Source organism: Coloeus monedula, assembly GCF_965178545.1.
Source record: "Coloeus monedula genome assembly, chromosome: 9".
NCBI classification, from domain to species: Eukaryota; Metazoa; Chordata; class Aves; order Passeriformes; family Corvidae; genus Coloeus; species Coloeus monedula.
Genome location: NC_138789.1, coordinates 22,521,078 through 22,539,457, shown reverse-complemented (window position 1 = coordinate 22,539,457; position 18,380 = coordinate 22,521,078). Strand labels below are relative to the sequence as shown.

The window sequence follows — 18,380 nt, the reverse complement described above, 5'->3', positions numbered from 1 at the left end:
TCAGCAGGAGATCACATTATTTACTGAGCAAATTAGAAGCAGCAATAAGATAGATTCCTCTCTTTATTGCTGGGCAGGGGTTGGTTGGCAAGTGGTTCAGGGTGGGATAGATATGATGGCCCTAGTCTTTGGTGGAGGGTGAGCTGATGTCACCAGTGGGAATGGGCAGGTTAGGAGCCATCTAGGGCTGCTTGGGTTGATCAGCTGTGGGGGAGCAAACAACTCTGGCTCTCCTGCCCTTGGAAGCAACTGCAGCTGACGGAGGGTAACAGGTGTGTATACAGGGGTGTATACCTAAAACAGCTCAGGTTTCTCATGGAGATGTATTTAGACAGCTCTGTTCTCTCTCATTATCCATGTACACAGCCCCTGCCTTCAATGATGAGGAGAGTTGCTGTGCAAGGCAATGCTGAGATCAGAACCTGGCTGAAATGGTGGGATCCTTCCCTAGAAGCATCATGGCACCTCTATCTTTGGAGATGCTCAAGACTGGGTGTACAGCCCTGGGACCTGTGATCAAACTTCCAGTCTCATTCTGCTGGCTTGAGATCCAGGTCCTCCCTAACCTGAAGCAGTTGATGACTGTGGAATTATCAACTAGTTTTTCCCGTATTTCCCACATTTCTCTGTTCTTCCTTCCAGCAAGGCCTTTTAGCATCTGAGCTCTTATTTCCTGCCACTGAGTGCTGCCCAGGGGCTTGCTGGAACTCTGGGGAAAGGATCTAGCTGGTGATAGGGATTTCTGTTTAAAAAATACTTGTAGTAACAGGACCCTGGCCCTAGCAGAAGGGATCACTCAGGATGGTCTGGATTTAACTCCTACAAGCATACTGAGAAAAACTTTTTTTTACCATATAAACCATTGTTTTACTGTCTTATTTTGTGTTATCACCATATATATGTTGGAGAATTGCACTAGTTGCTGCTGTGGTGGTATACTGGGGTGGAGAGACCTGTGAAAGCCCTTCCAGTAGGAGGAGAAGCCCATTGCAGCAGTGAGATCGTTTGGTGCATGGTCAGAGGGTCTGGAAAAACATGGCTGTTATGGAATGATGCCAGGATAATGCACAGATTGTGCTGTTAAGTTTGCTGTGCAAAGGTAAGCTGGGAGGGGGGGAGCTGGGAGCTGGCCCGGATCTCCTCTGTGTGGTCCTCTCTCATCTGCAGTGTTTTAAAGCCAATCACAAACTGAATTTCTGCTCAACTCTGGCCAATCTCAGGGGCCCAAAATAGGTGTTATGTCAGTGCTGGGTCACTTTTCTTCTCTGATCTCTAAAGCTGTGGGTAGGAACTGTCTCCTATCATGTTTGACAAGGCACAAATCAAGTACCCCTGCCCTTGACTCCTGCTGCATGTGGCCTGGGGTGAGAGACCTCCTGAGCATCAGGATCCAGTGGCTGCGCATCCTCACCCCAACAACCAGACTCAAGTCAGTGGGGATTAATTTTCAAGCTAGTGCCATCCTAAGGAAGGTGCTGGTGTCTCTGTGGTGCTGCGGAGCATCTCTGTATGCCAGAGCTGCAGCTCTACAGGGTGGGTAGGGCTGAGCTGGGGGAAGGACATGGCTCCATGTAACCACCTGATCTCTCCTGCCTTCAACTTGCTGGATTGTCATAGAATAGTTTCGGGTGATTAATAACGCACACATAGTCTAGCTGTTCTTGTTATTCCACTACTGCCCTGGAGTATGACAAACTCTAAGTAGTTTGACAGGTTCTGTCTGTCCCTACCTCATGTAGGATCTAAAATAAAATGAATGAATTTAACTGCTCCTGGCATTCCTGATGATTTCTCTGGTCTGGCTGGGGCTCTTGTGTCCTTCTGTTGGATTAAATAGTGCATGTGACACCTGGGGACATGGTTTAGTGATAAACATGGCAGTGCTGGGTTAACACTTGGACTCCATGAACTTGGAGGTCTTTTCCAACCTAAATACTTCTGTGATTCTAAACAGCAATGAAGACTGGTGTTGTGAGAGGCAGGCAGTGAAGCAGAAATTGGCCCTGTCGCCTTGCACACAAAGTCGTGGCACCGAGGTAACTCAGAGTATTAACTGGCTCAACCCTTTCCAGCAGCTCTGCAAACCAGTGGTACAGGGTGACGTGGCTGCAGAGGGCAGGCCCAGGACCATCCTGGCTGTGGTTACTGCAGGTAAGAGCAGGGTCAAAGTCTGCATTTCTTCTGCACCGTGGTTCACAGCAAGGCAGGTGCCCATTGCTGCGGTGAGGCACAGTTGCACCTGTTCAATAGATAACACTGCAGGGATGCACAGCTGTTGGATCTCTCTGCACCATGCCTTTGCAGGCAGGGATGGAACTGGACTCTGACCTGCCAGGAGCACAGGCAGGCACCAGAGGGGTGTGGAGACCTTTGAGCTCTGCCAGCCTGCTTGTTTCATGATCCCTAAACTCAGCCCTTTGTGCCCAACCTGAAAAAATTAAGGTAGTGTGGGGTGGAGCTGAGTTGCTCTCTGCCACCGCCTTGCTATGGTATGCAACAAGCAGAATGACATGGGGTGACAAGCTGCCAGTGTTTGGGGGTGGGGGGAGGGGATTGGGTGCTGCTGGGTGTCATGGCCTCACTCCTGCTGCCAGGATGCCTCTGCTGGCTGGGATAAAGCTGTGCAGGGAAGCCTGTCCCCCTCTCCAGCAAGTGCTTGGAGCACCTCCACCTGCTGCAGGCCTGCCCAGGGCAGGGATATGCCAGCCAGAAGCTGGCTCTCCCATACCAGGATTCCCACTCACCTCTTTCTCCTATCCATGCTGGAGATGTAGCCCTGTGCTCTAACGCCACAGGACTCCCTCCCTGCTTGTAGGAATGCAGGCAATGACAGAGATGTTGGAGGCCGGTCCTAAGCCACAGTCCTAAGCAAGGGGATGCCTGTGACCCGGTCAGCTCCTGCCGGATACTGAAGTGAGCGTAACAGAGTCACATCTTGGCAAGGTGGGCCCGGAGCTGGAGAGCGGAGCAACTGCTACCCGAGAGGGATGAAGAAGCGCTGGGGCGTGCCCGGGGCACGGGCGGAGCGGCGCCTGCCAGGGGAGGAGGCGGCAGCCGGCGAGGGAGGGCTGCCCGAGGCGGGGCGCCCCGGAGGGAGGCGGGCGCGGCGGTCCCGCCGGAGGCGCCCCGGCCCGGCGGGCACTCCTGGGCGGCCGCGGTCGGGACAGCCCGGGGCGCAGCGCAGCGGTGCCCGGAGCGCGATGAGGGCAGGCGGGGAGGCGCCGCACCAGATGCTGGGCCGGCTGCGGTTCCTGCTGCAGTGCAGCGAGTGCTTCCGCCGCGCCCAGGCGCTGCCCGCCGCGCTCTGCTACGTGCCGCGGGAGGTGCAGTACAAGATCTGCAAGGACCCCTCGGCCGCCGCGGCCGCCGCCGCCCGCAGCCTGCTCAGCGTGTGGGACAGCCCGGGGCCGGCGCGGGGCGGCAAGCGGGCGGCGCGGGCCACGATCGAGGTGCGGAAGGGCGGCTGCCTGCGCGCCACCGGCGAGGAGTACTGCAACGGCGCCGGGCTCTGGGTCAAGCTCAGCAAGGTAACGCGGGACCGGCACCGGGAACCACTCGGGCGTGCCGGGTCCCGACGGCGGTGACAGGACGGGATGTGCCTTCAGGAGCAGCTGGAGGAGTACACGGGCACCCATGGCCTGGCGGAGGGCTGGGTGCTGGCGCAGAGGTTCGGAGAGGGAGGAGATAAGTTAGTCCCGGTTGACTCCGTGCAGCGGATCCAGTGTCAGCACCAAACGCTGGGGGTTGATTACAGACCTGCTGTCAGGTATGGCCCCGACCCGCTGCGCCCCGGGCAGGAACTGGGCTCTGGGCGCTGGAGACGCGTGTGACCGGTCCCCACAGGGGACATGCGACCCAGCCATCCCCAGTCCCTTGGACACGCCCAGTACAACCCACTCACTCCCTCCAGCGCAGGTGGGACACACCCCCGCCGAGCACCGGTGGGCAGGTGGGTGCTCCCGCGTACACTAATCCCGTTTGCTTGTGGCAGAGCCTGCACGGAATAAAGATGATGCTAGGGGGGTTCTGAGTCACTTGGATTTGGGCTGAGCGATGTCACAGAGGTAGTGCAGTGATCAGAGACCTCAAATTTTATTTTCATGATATAAGGTCGTGTGCAGGGTGGGATTCCCCTGCTCTGTCCCAGCCTGTACCCGGGTGCAGGGACACTCATCCTTCCCACAGCTGTTCCCGGGTGTCACCCCAGTGCTCCACTACTGCTGACTACACTTCAGGCTAAGGCAGCAATGGACACACTGAGCACTGACACATCTTTTCCATTGTGCGACTCCGCCGGTGCTGCTCCAGCTGGGAACAAGTGGTGGACCTGACGTACTCCATGCGCCTTGGAGAGATGCCCAGACTCATAGAGCAGGATGAGGCTGCGGTGCAGAAGTTTCGGTATGAATGCATCTCCTAGAGCAGGACTGCAGCACCCCAAGGGGCTGCTGGCCAGGGCCTGGACATGCCTGAAGGGCCATGATTGGCTTCAGGGTCTGGAGTGGGGAGGATGAGATGCCTTTTACATTGGTACCTCTCAGCACTGCTCAAGCAAAGATGGCCTTTGCTCCACAGACCATTGGAGTGACTGTATGCTGCTACTCCCACTGGGCTGGAGTGGCCATAAATACCTGGTGTGCTGGTGATGAGATACAGCCATGCCATCTGCCTGCTGCAGGGACAGTGGCCTGGCACCATGCCGATTTGGTGGCCATGAGACACTGCAGCCAGTCTCAGCCGGGGTCCTGCACACTGCTGGTGGGCAGGTTTGGGGTGCAGCCTGGTGTCCTCATCCCATTAACACAGAGATTCCCTGCAGGTCTTTGCCCCCAGGCTGGAGCTATGAGCGTGACATGGAGCTGGGGCGCTTCCTGTATGATCACAGTGAGAAGAAGCTGCAGCACGCAGACTGCACCAAGGAACACATCAACAGCATCGAGGTCTCCTCACAGACGGTGTGTAGTGGGGCTCCTCTGCAGCCTAAAATCAGCATAAGACACATGAGCATCACCACAGATGCAGGGAGGAGGGACCAGTGGTGGCTGTCCCCTCTGCAAGGGGCAGGGGATGGTGGTGGGGTTTTGCTGCTCTAGCAAAGCTGCCAGGAGTTGGGCATTGGGAGCAAAATCCCATTGTGTCTCTGGAGCACTAGGGGTCCACAGCCATGCCCAGTTTGCTATGTCAGGGAGCCACTGTCCACCCACAGCCCAACAAACCAAGGGGCTGGCCTGTTCCTGACCTCCTTTGGACCGACAAAACCCATCTCAGAGGAGGCCATGGCATGTGCAAGGATGCTCATCTCCCTCCCTCTGCTCGCTGCACTCTTGCAGGAGGATTGTGTTGCAGCCCATCTGACAGACAACCTGACATACACCTTCTGGGAGAGCAGCGGGCCCCCGGGACAGCACTGGGTGCGGCTCAACATGAAGAAAGGCGCCATTGTCAAGTGAGAGCTCGGGGTGTGCCCTCCATGCCAACAGCTGTGCCGGGGAAGGGCAGGGTGCGGGGCAAAGCACCATCTTCCTCTTCAACCCAGCTTTCCTCCAGCTGGGGCTGCAGCTGGGGGCATGGGGTTGAGGTGGGGGACAGCTGCTGCCGGAGGCACCCTAGGAAGACACAACTTTGCCCCAGGCCTGGGACAACTCTGGGGGCATCTCTAGGCCCAGGCAGCTCATGAGGGGAGGACAATGCTCTTCCTTGCTCTTCTCACCCCCAGGAGACTGTGGCTGATGCTGGATGGGCAGTCCAGCTCCTATGTACCCAGGCGGGTGGCTGTGTATGGGGGAACACTAAGCAGGCTGGAGCACCTGAGAACAGTCCTAATTAATGAGTGAGTAATGAATGAGGAGCAGCTTATGCCCAGCTTGTGCCAAACTCCTGAGCTGTCTCTGCATCCTGAGCAGATGTTAAGGATGGGGCTGAGGTTGGTCCTGGGTGACTTGCCAGTGACAGTGGCTCTCCAAGGGTTGGAACTCCCTGTGTGCAGACTACATCTGCTCCCACAAGTGTGGTGGTCCCTCACCTCCATGTGCCAGTCAAGTGCCTTAATCTCCTTTCCTGCTCCTCACCCACGCTGCGGCACCTGGTCTGCAGCATGCTTCCTTCTGCCTGGTGACTTTGGCGGTCTTTCTGCCTCCTCCTCCTCACGTCTGGGGACACACACCACTGCTGTCACCTTCCTGAGCATCTCTGCTGTGCTGTAGCCAAGAAGTCCTGGGGCACTTCAGCTCTCCATCTTCACCCTGCCCTTCTCGAGGCAGCCGGGGGTATACATGGGAGCGCAAAGGTCTCCTTTGCCTTCCCCCAAAACTTGCCCATTTGATGTTCTTTGGCTGAGCAGTGAGATCTGTCTCTGAAGAAGCATCCATGAGACTGCAGAGGTGTCCTTTGCAGTGACAGGAGCCAACTCCTCACTGCGTCTGAATACTTGCAGTGGTTTTTCCCCATGGGCTCACAGGACTTTGATGGAACCTTGACAAAGGCATTGAAAATACACTTAGTAAATTGCTAATCTACCCAAATCCCTGTTTCCTTCAAAAACACACCACCCTTGCATGACCAACTCCACTTGAAGGATGGTTCTGCGCTTGTGAGATGTGCTGGGACCCCTCAAGAACAGTGACATGCTCTCAGCCATCTTGTCTTTCTGTACTGCTTTGAATTTGTGCTCTTTTCTGGCTTTTTGGATGCAGCTTCCACCTTCTCCAGAACGTCTCTGTGCCTCTGACAACCTCTTCTCTCTGCTTGGGCACCTCCTGCCACAGCCCTGGTGAGGTGGGGGGGCTTGTGCATGGGTAGCAGCACATCCTCAGCTGGGGAGCCAGAGTGGCCTGTGCCTCGCTGGCCGCCTCACGGTTGTCTGTGCCTCATGGCTCTGCCATCTCCCTCCATGCTGTGTGCAGGAACAGCTACCAGAATGTCTGCATCCTCCGCGACATGAAAATCCACATGCCGGTGCTGGAGATCCGCTTCCTGGAGTGCCGGGGTGAGCCTGTGCGCCCAGCCTGGCCCTAAACCTGCAGCTCTTCCTGTCACACTGGCTGCTTTTTGGGATCCACTGGTGGGAAGGTTGAGGAATGAACTTCATATGAGCTGCTGCAGGTGTTGGGGTCACCTCGCCCCTGGTTGCAGCGTCCAAGCTGTGCTGGCCGCAGCACACGCAACATGACTGTTCTTTCTTGGCAGACCAAGGGTACAATGTCCGTCTGCAGGGGATTAAGATCATGTCCTTCTGGGAGTGGGACCTGATCCTCAACGCTGACATGTTCCAGCCAGCACGGCTGGTTCGCTACCCTCTCCTGGAAGGGGTGGATGCTGATGTGCTGTACCGGCGTGCGGTGCTCATTCAGAGGTATGGCACAGGGATGCCACCATCCCCACAGTGAGTTCAATCCCAAAAAGAATCATGCCCTGACCTGTAGGGGCAGCCTCAGGCTGGGGTCAGCACTGGCCCTACAGAGACCCTCTGCAGTGATCCAGCTGCAGTACAGCAGCATGGGCTGGGCTGCTCTTCTTTGCGGCATTTTCTTGGGGGAAAAGAAATAAAGGGAGTGGCCAGGGGGTGCTGGGTGGGTGTTGCCCTTGTGTCTGGTGTCCCTCCATGGGCTGGTGGGGACCCATGTGCAGGGAGCACAGTGGCCAGGGGTTGTGGTGAAATGCCACTCTCCTGCAGCCTCACATTGCTTCTCTCCTGTCTCCAGGTTTGTCCAGCTCCTGGAAAGTGTCCTGTGTTACCTGATCCCCCTCTCTGAGGACAGCATCGGCACCTTTGATGCACTCAGGGTGAGCATTTGCCAGGCTCCCCTGGGATGATGCCAGTAGGGGCATCTCACAAGTTCAGGTGGTTTTCTGGGGGCTGTAGTGTGTCCTCCTTGATCCAGTGGGGACAGACCAGCCCAGGGCTGAGAGCTGCCGTGCTTGGCATTGCCAGAGGGATGGAGGAGCATCCCCTGTGACACCAGGGCTGACCTGGGGAGACGGAAAAGACAGGAGGTGGTGGCAGGATCAGGCCTCTAACCATCCCAGCTTGTCCCTTGTTAGAACATGAAGCCATTCCTGGTGCTGTCCAAGCAGAGCGAAGCTGTCATTGCCCACTGTCTCCAGTCCTCAGAGAGCTCTGCTCCTCACACCCTGCCAAAGCTCTACATCAACCGGCTCCTGGCCCGGGAGCACCGTGCCAACCCCACACTGGACCCCAGCTGCAGGAACGCCGTCTTCACCCAGGTATGGCAGCGCCATGCCCTGTGCCAGGTATCTGTCACTTCAGCAGGTATCTTGCCCCCATCTCATCCCCTTTCTGCTCTGCTACTCTCCAGCTGTATGAAGGCCTCAGATCTTCCAAGAACAATCAGCCCCTGGACTACAGGTAGGTCTTCAGTGTCATATTTGTGGGGTGTCACTTCCCCAGAGCAGGGTGCAAGGGGATTCCAGGTGCTGCTGGTATGCTCCGAGGAGGGATGTGCATGGGGCTGTTGCTTCCTCACAGGTGGCCCCTAACCTACAGCCAGTGGTGGGAGTGCGATTTCATCACTGAGGGCATCATTGACAATGGTGAGAGCTCTCCCCTGGTGTCTCCTATGTTGGGGTGCAGCTCAGTGGGTGCCCACACTGTCCCAGCTGCTCTGGGAGAGGCAGCCCTGCTCTGCACACATGAGGTGGTCCCCATATCTCCCCTACCCTGCCAGTACTGCTGCTGTCCCAGGGAGGCGGGCAGCTTGGCCAGATCCTGTGGCTCAGTGTCTGGCCCTGGTGTGTCAGGCCCTAACCAGCCTCTGCCCCCACTGCAGGTGGTGGCTTTCGGGACAGCCTGTCAGATGTGTCAGAGGAGCTGTGTCCCAGCTCGGGCGATGTCCCGGTGCCCCTGCCCTTCTTTGTGCGCACTTCTAATCAGGTTTGGCATCCCACTGTCTGCCTGTCCAGGCCAGGGGAGTCAGTCAGCAGAACCTGGGATGTTAGCCCTATCTTAATGTTTGCAGAGCTATTGTCTGGGGAAGCTGTGCTTGTACCTGGGTGGTGGAGATCTCCTGGAAGGGTGTAAAGGGCTGGAGAGGCAGGTGGAGGGGTGATGGTGGGGAAGGCTGCAGGAGAGACCGTGCTGGGCTCGTCAAATCTCTGTGTGTCCTAAGCATCTGTCCGACAGGCTAACAGCAGCAGTGACACCAGGGACATGTATGTCCCCAACCCCTCTTGCAAGGACTTTCCCAAGTATGAGTGGATCGGGCAGCTGATGGGAGCAGCCCTGAGGAGCAAGGAGTTTCTGGTGAGCACAGCAGAGTCTCCCTGGCCAGTGACGGGGCTTGGCAGGGGCTGCCCTGTCTTGGGCAGAGGGGCTGCCCATGGGTGAAGGAGGGGCACGGGGAGAATGCTTGTGTCCATTCCCTTTGGTAGATCCTGTCTTTGCCAGCGCTGGTGTGGAAGCAGCTGGCAGGGGAGGAGGTCAGCTGGAGCAAGGACTTTCCCACTGTGGACTCAGAGCTGGTGAGCAGGGCTGGGTGCTGGCAGGGCAGTGCTGTGCTCTCTCATGGCTGCGCTGGCTCCACTGGGGTGGCTATTGCTCATTTGGGTTGCAGGTGAAGCTGCTGGAGGTGCTGGAGAGGGTAGACAGGGAAGGCTTCGAGTTCACGTTTGGCAGAGAGCTGACCTACACGACAGTGCTGAGTGACCAGCGCATGGTGGAGCTGATCCCCAATGGCAGCAACACCGCTGTGCGCTACGAGGACCGCAAGGAGTTCATCCGCCTGGTGCAAAAGGCTCGGCTGGAGGAGAGCAAGGAGCAGGTGACACTTCCCCAGGGCTGACAGGCTGCAAGGGGACCCTGCTCCTGTGGCAAGCCATGCCGGTACCTGTGGGATTCATGGTTGCCAAAACGTGTCCCCCAGCTCCAGCTGGGTGTTCTTTGTGCATCCCATGCTCAGGATGTCCATGTGCCCTGGGGACCCCTTTTGGGGTCATTTGGTCGCTGTCCCCAGAGCCTTTGGTGGCTGGCCAGGGTTGAGACCCCCTGTGGTGACACGAAGCCCATCCTGTGCCCTCACAGATCGCAGCCATACGTGCTGGGCTGCTCCGCGTGGTGCCCCAGCCTGTGCTGGACCTGCTCACCTGGCAGCAGATGGAGAAGAGGATCTGCGGGGACCCGGAGATCACAGTGGCTGAACTGCAGAAGTTCAGTAAGTCACAGGGCCAGCCCAGAGCTGCTCCCTGCCCTCCACAAGGGCAGTGGATCCCCTTGATAATGCTTGTCCTGCACATGCATCCTGGTCATGGGATGCCTGAGAGACTGGGGGAGGATAAGCCAGAGGGTCCCTGGATGCTTCAGGTTTAGCAGCAAACCCCACTGGTCCTCACTCTGGTCTGTCTGATCCTTAGCTGCTATGGGCAGAGGCGAGTGGCCGCTCTTTAAACTAGGACCTCTGTTTCTCCACCCACCATGGCACAGGGTGCTGGTCCCATTCAGAGGTGCCAGGGTTTCTCATGGGCTCACCGAGGAGCAGAGGGTCTCCTCCTTTCCTTTGCTTTGCTGGGAGTTTCTAATTAAGCCACTGCACATTCTTTGTCACAGTCAAGTTTGATGACTTCCCCTCTGATGATACCCGTGTCCAGTACTTCTTGGAGGCACTCAACAACTTCACCAGCGGTGAGTGACCCCAAACCTTTCCCTGCTCTTCACGTGCAGTAGGACAGGCCAGAGCACAGGGTACCCACTGCCCTGTGCCCCAGGGGTGCTCACCAGGTGCTTCCCTGGAAACTGGCTGGGGTCATCCTACCTGGCCCTTCCTGAGATCCTGAGAGCATCCCTTAGCTTTGCCTCATGCTCCTGGGGTGATTCTGCAAGGCAGATCTTGCTGCAACAGCAGCAGCTGGGACAGTCTGTCCCTGAGACCTGAGCTCTGTCCTTCCCCTCAGAGGATCTCAGCCGCTTCCTCAAGTTTGTCACTGGCCGGAGCCGCCTCCCAGTTCAGATCAACATCTACCCGGAAAGGTCAAAGTGAGTCTGTCCTGCCTGTGTTGGGGTCCCTGTGCCATGCTGGGATCCCCACATGATGTGAGGTCCCTGCGCTGTGTTGGGGTCTGATTCTTCTTTCTCCCAAGCTTGGATGCGTTTGACCTGATGCCACAGGCCTGCACGTGCTCCTGCACCTTCTTCTTGCCCAACTATTCCTCGTGAGTCAAGCTGGGCATAGGGATGCTCCCCACTCCCTGGGGCTGGTATTGGGGTTCCCATGAAGACTCTCCAGGCCTTCCCCTGGGGAGTGTCCAGACAGGTGTGGGGAGGGAAGCTTGGAAGTTTTCTGTGTCCATCATGGCTGTGACCCAGCGTTCCCCCTGCCAGGGCCAAGGTCTGTGAGGAGCTGCTGCGCTATGCCGTGTACAACTGCATGTCCATCGACACTGACAAGAACCCCTGGGACGAATGAGACCCCCATGTGCCCCATGCCATGGGAGCCTCGGGGACACTGGATTCAATAAAACTGCAGGGCCAGATCCTGCTGTCCTGCCCCAGGTCCTGTTGCTGTCTGTGTTTCGCGAAAGCTGGGACTGGAGCGTGTGGCCAGTGCTGCTACTGGAGGGGTCAGCATGGCACTGTCTGCTGGGTGCTGTGCTCGCACAGGGTCCTGCGGGGTGGAGAGCGTGGCATGCGGGGGTGGGGGGCGCTGTGAGTCCTGTCCCCTCTCTGGACATGATGTGGGGAGCAGAGCTGCAAACTGACCCCGAAGTGCCCCCCAATACACCCCATAGAGAGCCCCCAGTGCCCCCAGTGCCCTCAGTGCCCCCCGGCCCCCGCCTGCAGCCCCTCCTGAGGCCGCCTGGGGGCGCTGTTCCGCCGAGCGCTCCCCGTCGCCGGGTAGGGATCCATGACTCGGCGCTCGGCAGCGCGGGGTCCTTCGCTCGGTGTTCCTCTCGCCGCCCTGGCCGGGTGGAGGCCGCCCCCAGCCCGCCGGGGAGGCGGATCGATTCTATCGGCGCTCGCCCGCGATCGACGCTCTCGGCTGTGCGCGCGCAGGCGCAGCGCGGCCGCGCCGCCATTGCTGCGCTGTCAGTGCCGGGAGCGGTGGCGGGGAGCGGAGGAGTGAACTGGCCTTGTCTCACCTGTCCCGGTGAGAACCTGCCCTGTCTCTGTGTCACTCCGCAGCACGATGGAGTTCCAGGCCGTGGTGATGGCGGCCGGAGGCGGCTCCCGCATGACGGACCTGACCTCCAGCATCCCGAAGCCGCTGCTCCCAGTGGGAAACCGGCCCCTGCTCTGGTACCCGCTGAACCTGCTGGAGCGCGCCGGCTTCGAAGGTGAGGCATGGCGGGGTCTGGGCGTGCTGCCCCTGCTCACTGCGGGCTGTCCCCGGCCTCCGCCGCCGCTGCTCCCGTCCGTTCTCCCCCTGTTCTAATGCCCTGTCGCAGGTGCCCTGTTGGACGGGGCAGGTCCTGTAGCGCATCTCCCCTCTGCGCTGGAGCTGTGCTGTTGACCCGTGTCACATCTCTTCCTGCCCTCTCGGCTCCCTGTGCCTGCACCCTCTACCCCTCTTCTCACCAAGGGCCGGGGATGTCTGAAAGGGGGTTGTAGTGAGGTGTCTGTCGGTCTCTTCGCCCAGGCAATGAGTGACAGAATGAGAGGAAATGGTCTCAAGTTGCACCAGGGGAGGTTTAGATTGGATATTGCGAAATTTTTTTCACTGAAGGGGTTTTAAAGCATTGGAACAGATTTCCCAGAGAAGTGGTGGAGTCATCATCCCTGGAAGTGTTCAAAACCCATGAGTATATGACACTTAAGGACGGGGTTTAGTGGTAAATATGGTGGTGGTGCTGGGCTGATGGTTGGAGTTGACGATCTTAAAGGTCTTTTCCAACATTAGTGGTTCTCTGATTCGAGGCTTTTCCCAACTTTGATGTCTTTCCCTGGGTTGCTAACCTTGAGTCTCTCATGTTTCTTTCTCAGAGTCATTAATGGCAGCAGCGTGAGAAGTGTCAGCTCTCTGGGGATGGCTCATGGTTTGTTGTTTCAGCCTGGCCTGAAGTTCAGGGTTACTTGCTCTGTCTGAGGCATTCAGTCCATGTGGCAGCGCAGAGCCGAGTGCTGGGGTTTGGCCAGGACAGGGCAGGGGGAATGGCAGGCTCGTGTTGCTCACCTGTGGGCTTTGTTTCACAGTGGGGCTGGGGTGGTATTTAGTACCTGGTGAGCTTCTTCAGTATCTTCTGAGTTTAGGCTTTTGTTCACCTTTTGAGTGCTGGATGAAATCTTTCAGTGATGTCCCTCCAGCTGCTTCTAAAGCTTCTTCCTGACACCTTTCAAGCCTCTGGTTTTTTTATGTTTGTGTTTGTCTTTTGCATTTCTACTTCTTTGTTTTGTCTCTGTGATTATCCTGTACTTCATCCTGAGTCTGTGGCTTTTTTCCTGACTGCTTCTTTCTTCTGTGAAGACGCAAAGATCAGCTTATGTTAGGTTAGCCTCTTAAAATTTCAGTGTGAAAGAACAAAACTAGGAGTAGACTTTGCCTTTGTTCTGTTTCATTAGAAAATCCTAAAGAACTTTTGTTCTTTGGATTTGTTTTTTGCTTGTTGTTTGTTGAAATCTGCATTCTGAATGTCTGCCTTCTTTGCCCGTTCTCCTGTCTCTTTTTTTTTGCAATACTTTTATCCTGCAATGGAAATTTAAATAGCTAAAAGCTTCTGTGTAATCAGTATTGTGTTTTGTGAGGCTCTTTATTCGGAAATAACAATTTTCACTTGATGCTCTTGGCCACTAGTAGCTGCCTGTCTACTCAGCCCTAGTGAAGCTGCATCTGGAGTGCTGTGTCCAGTTCTGGGCTCCTCAGGACAGGAGAGACATGGGGCTCCTGGAGCAGGTCCAGGGGAGGGCCACAAAAATGGTGAAGGGTCTGGAGCATCTCTCTTATGAGGAAACACTGAGGGAGCTGGGCCTGTTCAGCCTCGAGAAGAGACAACTGAGAGGGAACCTCATCAATGCCTGTCAGTCTCTGAAGGGAGGGTATCAGGAGGATGGACCAGGCTCTGCTCAGTGGTGCCAAACAATGGTACAAGAGGAAACAGGCAAAAACTGATTCCCAGGAAGTTCCACCTGAACATGAGAAAAAACTTCTTCACTGTGCAGGCGACCGAGCACTGGAACAGACTGTCCAGAGAGGGTGTGGGATCTCTGTCACTGGAGATATTCCAGAGCTGTCTGGATGCAATCCTGTGCAATGTGCTCTGAGATGACCCTGCTTGAGCAGGGAGGTTGGACCAGATGACCCAGTGTGGTCCCTTCCAACCCGAACCGTGCTGTGACTCTGTGATACTGCTACAGCCAGATCTTTCTCCTTTCTCACACGTAGCTCTTCAGCTTATCTGTCTACAGTGAAAATGTGGACGTGCAGGGTTGTGTTCAGCACATGTATTCAGCTTCGGTAAGCAAACTGCCACCTTCCTGTTCCTTCCTTGCTTCACTCCCCTGACCAAGCTGTACATTCCTGCATTAAATGATCCAGTGGCATGAATTCTCTCCCTGGATGATTTTTATTAAGTACTACGTAAGAATTTAGTTCCTCATACTTGCTTATGTAAGTAAGTAGGTGTTCCCATGGGCTGACTCACTGTGTCTCTTTTGCCCTAATTGCAAGTGCTCCATCTCTCCTAATATTTAGGAGACCTTCGCTCAGCTAACCAGGTTCATGCTGAACTGCATGAGCTTACAATTTGCACCTGACACCAGTTCCCTCTTCAGGAGTTAATTCTTTGCCTGATTCAAGGTGTGCTTTCAGTCCCTTTCTCAAGGTTCTTCATCCTCTTTTGAATCCATGCTGGCATCCAGTATGGGAATGGGAGAGCACCAATATCTCTGGCACCAAACTGCCACACAATTCCCATGTTTACAGTTCCTTCCTCTTTTCTGTTAATAGATTCAAGATGAGTTTTGATTGATGCAGATTTATTCTCGATGTGTTTTCATCTTGCCTATACTATTATTATTATTTATCATTTCCCATACTTCTCTGTTAAAATTCTGTGTGGAATACAATATTATAGTGTTGGGGTGTTTTGAGGGGTAGGATATTTTAATTGGAAAGTTTTATTGTTGCTTTTCCCTCCCCTTCTTGAGACTGGGGAAAAGGTTGCTTGTCATTTTGCTTCCTCAATCTTTTCTTCTGTTCTCACATTCTTCATTTTGGAAAGTATGCTTTCATGCCACTGTTGATTTCCTTCAAATACGCATTTATCCTTTTTTTTTTGTAGATGGAATGAGTTTGTTGCTCATCTATTACTCCACTTTCTTGCCAAGCTGATGCTGAGAAATAGTTTAACCATTGTATTGTAATAGTGTGGTTGGCGGTGTTGTCCACAGAGGATTACACAGGATCGGGGCGGCAAAAGACAAAGCTCTGGAGTGTTGGTGACATGAACACGGGGTCTCATTGGTCTGTTTGAGGACATATGGTTTGAGGTTGCTGGTTAATGATAGAAGAAGCCTCTGTTCTGTCTTGCTAACTGATGCCACGCATGCGTGTGTGCCTTTCAGTAACAATCTTCACCCAGCAAAGCAGGGAGATTGTTTTCATATTCATTAGGAGTTTTAATTCTTTTCTTGAAAAGTTACTGTTGCCAAAAGAGCTTGGCTGAGTGGAGAGCCCAGTTATGTTACTCAAACCTTTTGACAGTTCCATCAGCCTTTCTAAATAAAAAAGTGGGTGTATCCTATTTGTGATAAATACTACTTAGATTTTTTTCTGCTGGTCTCATCTCACTTTCCTTTCTCCTAGAGGTCATTGTGATTACGAGGAAGGAAATCCAAAAGATGTTAAACTTGGACACAAAAATGAAGCTTGATTTTGTGTGCATCAGTGACAACATGGACATGGGTACAGCAGATTCACTGAGGCATATTCACCAGAAAATTAAGGTATTACTGTCTTTTATTAAACTTCACTAGAAGTTACTTGTTTATAATACTTTTTTTTTGTGTGTGTTGTGTTGTAAGAAGTGTCCTGTGTAATGATATTGTGCATAACTGAATTTCCTGATCTTCAGAAGAGTTGGATCTTGTAAAGGTCACCTCACAGGGGAACTCACACAAAGACTCTGAGTGACTGGAATTGACAGCTGGGAAGGCTGGAGCCTGCTGAGGCTGGGCTCTGGCTGTTTCTTAGGCAGTGTTAGCTTTCTGGCAAGGTAATTGAAAGGTTGTATTTGTTTTTACGATTTCTTGATACAATGTGTGATAGTTGTTGTCCACATAGTGCTTGGGGAAGTAGCCCTGAATAAACGTTCTTTGTCTTAGGCAATGCAGTGATGCTCAAGAAAGTTTGTGTTCACTCTTGGCCCTGCCACAGGCATGCCTGCACTTTGGGGTCAGTGACTTGTGCTGGGCTTCAGTTTTCTGCTTTTCCTCTGCTTTTGCTGGCTTGGTCTTACAGTAAGCTCTTCAATAAACAGTGCCCAGATGTGATGAAGGGCTGCTGTTCGAATAGAACCAATAGTTTATAGAATTTTAATTTCCAGCTGCATAATTAAAACACTCCCATGTAAGGTAGAAATGCTGCTCAGAGCTCTTGCTGTGATCTGGGACAGAATTTTTTGTTATTGTCATAGACTTAATCTTAGGATTTGTTCCCTCTCTGTTTAGGCCATTTTAGCCAAATTGCCTGTTTAAATAAATGTTGCAACAGAACATCAATGAGTGCCTAAGTCCTGAGGTTTCTTTTTGAAGCTCTTTTAGAAACTAATAAACTTCAGTGTTACAGTCTACATACTCCCAAGAGAAAGACTTCAGTTGAGACAAGGTGAAACTTCCAAGGCAAACACTGATGTGTAGGTGGCACAAGAAGACAGATCCTGCAAGGGATTAATGCACAGACTAGAATATTTAGAGGGTGAAGAGAGTACATAACAAAGAAAATCAAAATTAACGAAATCAGTTTAACTGAACTGAACGTTTCTGTCATGTGGAGAATCCCATTTTGTCATAACTCGGTTTGGCAGTATTTTCTGAATATGTGCATGCAGTAAGGAAGTATCTGCACTGCAAATAGGGACCCTGACCTTACAGTTTTATTGCCTGATCAGTGACAAGTCCATCTGTTGGGGTGTCCCTCTTTTTGGTAATCCAGGCAGGTCTGCTTAGGGGCCCTGGGAGACAACAAGTGGAGCGTCTGTGAGTTAGAAAATAGTGTGTCTTCACAGGCGGCAGTGTTGATCTTCTGTTTATTTTCCAGAAAAAAGGCTTAGAGAAGATGTGAGGTAGTCCTGAAAACCTCACAAGTTTTCCTAAGTCAGATACTGCGTATGAACGGCAGCAGCTGCTTCTGCCCTTTTTATTCCATGTCTGCTTGTCTGGGCACAGAGGACAAAGTGGTCTCTTATTTGAAAGAAGCCTGTACTAAGTTCTTGAGCAGATTGCTGCACTGTGTATTTTGGAGTCATTCCTCTAGTAAATTCATACCACTGGTGCACCTCTTACAGGGTATGCCCTCTCCTGTGTGATATAGGTGAGAGAACGCCACAGTAGAGGTAGCTGAAAAGCTGCTGTATGTTGGCTGTATTTGCGGTGCAGCGCAAGAGTGATCTCGTTGAAGAATGAGTTTCCCTGGTGAAAACAACTGCTTCTTGTGGCCATAGTTTGCTGGCAGGCTTTTTGCAGCCCATGCCAAAAGTCTGATGAGAAGTTTAAGCTGGTTGCTGAAACTTAGTTGTCACAAATTGAGTTAATTGCCCACAGACAGAAGAGCAAGTATGCTCAGTGAAAGCGAGGTAACGCGGCACAGTATAGACAACTTGCTTGTGTACAGTGCAAGTGACAGGGAGTAAAGCCAAGATTATAAATGCACAGTAAGAAATATGTCTAAGGGTAGCAGAATTGCTGATCACAAATTCTGAGATGTTCATAAAGCACTCGAAATCATAACATTTCATGACTTGCTGCCTTGTCTAGCTTTGACTGAAGGGAGTCTCACTGCTGCTTGCTGTGCCTGCAGTTTTGGGCCTTTCTGTTGTGCTGCACCTTGGTTAATGAAGTTTGATACTTTAGATGTCAAGATTAGACTTACAGAATTGCATTCAGTAGTAGCGTGAGAGCACGTACGTGCAAAACTTGTAAGGGCAAAGGAAATGTAGTTTCCACTGTTTTCTCTCTTTATGGTGCTGGTGTTTTTGGTGGCAGGTAAGACTGACTCTTCATTCACAGTAGCAAGCATCTGACTCTGCCAGTCTTACATTTTGCTGGTTGTTCAGAAGTTCATGAGAGCAAAGGAAATCCATTGAAGTTTTTATTTGCTGTTTGCCCACTCTGCACACACAGTAAGGTTTTTGACATCCTTGCTTCAAAAGTTGATATACTAGATGCAAGTTCTTTGCTCTATTGGAAGTCTTCTTGTTATTTTTGGCTGTCTCAGCCTACA

At 53.5% G+C, this 18,380-nt stretch overlaps 2 protein-coding genes across 2 annotated transcripts in view; both read left to right on the top strand.

The window, feature by feature from the left end:
- Positions 1-3,200: 3,200 nt before the first annotated feature.
- Positions 3,201-11,414, top strand: LOC309576341 (E3 ubiquitin-protein ligase HECTD3-like; the record flags this gene model as incomplete). The annotated part of the gene is made up of 21 exons (XM_082287575.1): positions 3,201-3,527; positions 3,606-3,766; positions 4,309-4,401; positions 4,820-4,955; positions 5,331-5,446; positions 5,717-5,830; positions 6,903-6,985; positions 7,186-7,351; positions 7,701-7,782; positions 8,041-8,223; positions 8,316-8,365; positions 8,486-8,550; positions 8,787-8,890; positions 9,140-9,259; positions 9,388-9,477; positions 9,570-9,776; positions 10,037-10,166; positions 10,559-10,633; positions 10,903-10,984; positions 11,089-11,160; positions 11,330-11,414. The coding sequence occupies 21 exons, from the start codon at positions 3,201-3,203 to the stop codon at positions 11,412-11,414; spliced, it is 2,541 nt and encodes an 846-aa protein (XP_082143701.1).
- A 607-nt stretch (positions 11,415-12,021) lies between these two features.
- The window catches only part of EIF2B3 (eukaryotic translation initiation factor 2B subunit gamma), a 98,712-nt gene continuing 92,353 nt past the window's right edge, over positions 12,022-18,380 (top strand). The window contains exons 1-2 of the mRNA XM_082287074.1: positions 12,022-12,282; positions 15,747-15,886. Coding sequence (XP_082143200.1) covers positions 12,135-12,282; positions 15,747-15,886 — 288 coding nt within the window. The 5' untranslated portion in view covers positions 12,022-12,134. The remainder of the gene's footprint in view (positions 12,283-15,746; positions 15,887-18,380) is intronic.